Here is a 2,388-nt window from a genome sequence, read left to right on the forward strand (position 1 = left end):
GTATGCTCTTGAGAGGCTTATGTGTTTTATTTTAGGCCTAATTGGTTCGAAGGTGTGATAAAGTTGTATTCTTTTCACAATGAATAAGAGCATCATACTGAACTTGAGAACAGTGGTTCATTTTTTCTATAGTACTTGTGTCGTCAAGGTGATGGCCTATGTTGAAGGGCTGCAGTGAGTCCGCGAGTTTTATGCTTGTTAACTAAACTGAATTTCTCGGGTTTGAATATGCCAATTTTTTTTTTAATCTAGTTTCCCCCTGTCAGTGATGCAGGTAAGAGGGGCTGACATGGAAAAAGTGTCTAGTCGTTCGGATGGGACAATAAACTGAGGCCCTGTGTGCTACAGGCTATGCACGTTAAAGATCCCTCGACAGTTGGAAATAGAAAGAGGGCTAATGCTGTTGTCCTGGCAAAAATTTACTTCATTGCATACTGCTGGGTATTGCCTGTCATCAGCAGCCAATCTCTGCAAAGTGGTGATTGGCCACATGCCTAATTACCAGGCCAATTGCTACTATGTACTAAAGTGGCTGTGTTGACATATGTTACTATGGCTAGCAACTACTCTGTAGCTTATAAAGGTGACAATGGACCACATGCATAATATTGTTTATGCAGATCAGCAAATTGCTATCAAATACATTAGTGGCCATGTTGACATATGTTACTATGGTAAGCAACTACTCTGTAGCTTATAAAGGTGACAATGGACCACATGCATAATATTGTTTATGCAGATCAGTAGATTGCTATCAAGTACATTAGTGGCCATGTGGACATATGTTACTATGGCTAGCCACCACTCTGTAGCTTATATAGCTGACAATGGACCACATACCTAATAATTCTTATGCGAATCAGCAGATTGCTATCAAGTACATTAGTGGCCATGTGGACATATGTTACTATGGCTAGCAATCAATCTGTAGTTTATAAAGGTGATAACAGACCACATGCTGGATTGCATTACCAGATAGGAACAGTTAATTAAATTAGCAACACCACTTACAATCTGCTGGGATGATTAATAAAGTTCACAGATACAGTGTGGAAGTCATTAATACCAAGAGCTATAAATAGAAACTAAAATCTATTTAAAGAGAGATGCCCTTTCCATAGCAGTAATTAAAGTTTATTGCCTCGAGCTTGTAAATGAATATCGTTATTTCATTACTTTGCTAGTTCTTTAGTTGCCTCAGTTTTTATACTGAAAACTTCTGGTTATTATGTGGTTGACAGCTTTTAACTTTCTTAAAGTTGGATTGGAAGTAGTGGAAACACATGGATGTCCCTTTTTAAGTTGTATTCTGACATCCTAATTTTACACTATGTTTATATGGGTACACATCTTTAAACTGTATTCTAGGACTTCTAAGCCACTCAAATTTACTCATTGGTGTCCCTCTTTAATCTGTATTCTGGCATGACTATAACATGACACCTATCAGGGTACCCCACTTTAAACTGTATTCTAACACTAGAGCTATAAGGGTACCACACTTTAATCCGTATTCTAACACTACACCTATAAGGGTACCCCTCTTTAATCTGTATTTTAACACTACACCTATAAGGGTACCCCTCTTTAAACTGTATTCTAACACTACACCTATAAGGATACCCCTCTTTAAACTGTATTCTAACACTACACCTATAAGGGTACCCCTCTTTAAACTGTATTCTAACACTAGAGCTATAAGGATAGCCATCTTTAAACAGTATTCTAACACTAGAGCTATAAGGATACCCCACTTTAAACAGTCTTCTAACACTAGAGCTATAAGGGTAGCCATCTTTAAACAGTATTCTAACACTACACCTATAAGGGTACCCCTCTTTAAACAGTATTCTAACACTAGAGCAATAAGGGTGCCCCACTTTAAACTGTATTCTAACACTACAGCTATAAGGGTACCCCTCTTTAATCTATATTCTAACACTACAGCTATAAGGGTACCCCACTTTAAACTGTATTCTGACACTACACCTATAAGGGTACCCCACTTTAAACTGTATTCTGACACTACACCTATAAGGGTACCCGACTTTAAACTGTATTCTAACACTACACCTATAAGGGAACCCCACTTTAAACAGTATTCTAACACTACAACTATAAGGGTACCCCACTTTAAACAGTATTCTGACATCACTATTACACTATAGTAGAGATAGTTACGGCTATCTACAGAACAACACAATATATTATATGTAACAGTGTAGAAACTCTCCTATCTCATAGTGTTATATTACTGTAGATTTTACACTGAATTGTGGCAGACCAAGTGGAAATATCTCTTACTTAATGAAATACAATGTTGATAACATGAAAGGATTTTGATAACTTTGAAGTGTGTGTATATGTGTTTATTTATATTGTGAGTTT

The 2,388-nt window shown here is 36.9% G+C and overlaps 1 protein-coding gene across 1 annotated transcript in view; it reads left to right on the plus strand.

Moving 5' to 3' along the window:
• The window catches only part of LOTGIDRAFT_130593 (hypothetical protein), a gene marked incomplete at both ends in the record, with an annotated part of 3,361 nt that extends 1,193 nt beyond the window's left edge, over positions 1 to 2,168 (plus strand). Inside the window, one exon of the mRNA XM_009065744.1 lies at positions 1,806 to 2,168. Coding sequence (XP_009063992.1) covers positions 1,806 to 2,168 — 363 coding nt within the window. The remainder of the gene's footprint in view (positions 1 to 1,805) is intronic.
• Between the last annotated feature and the right edge of the window lie 220 nt (positions 2,169 to 2,388).

This window comes from Lottia gigantea (genome assembly GCF_000327385.1).
Source record: "Lottia gigantea unplaced genomic scaffold LOTGIsca_70, whole genome shotgun sequence".
NCBI lineage: Eukaryota > Metazoa > Mollusca > Gastropoda > Lottiidae > Lottia > Lottia gigantea.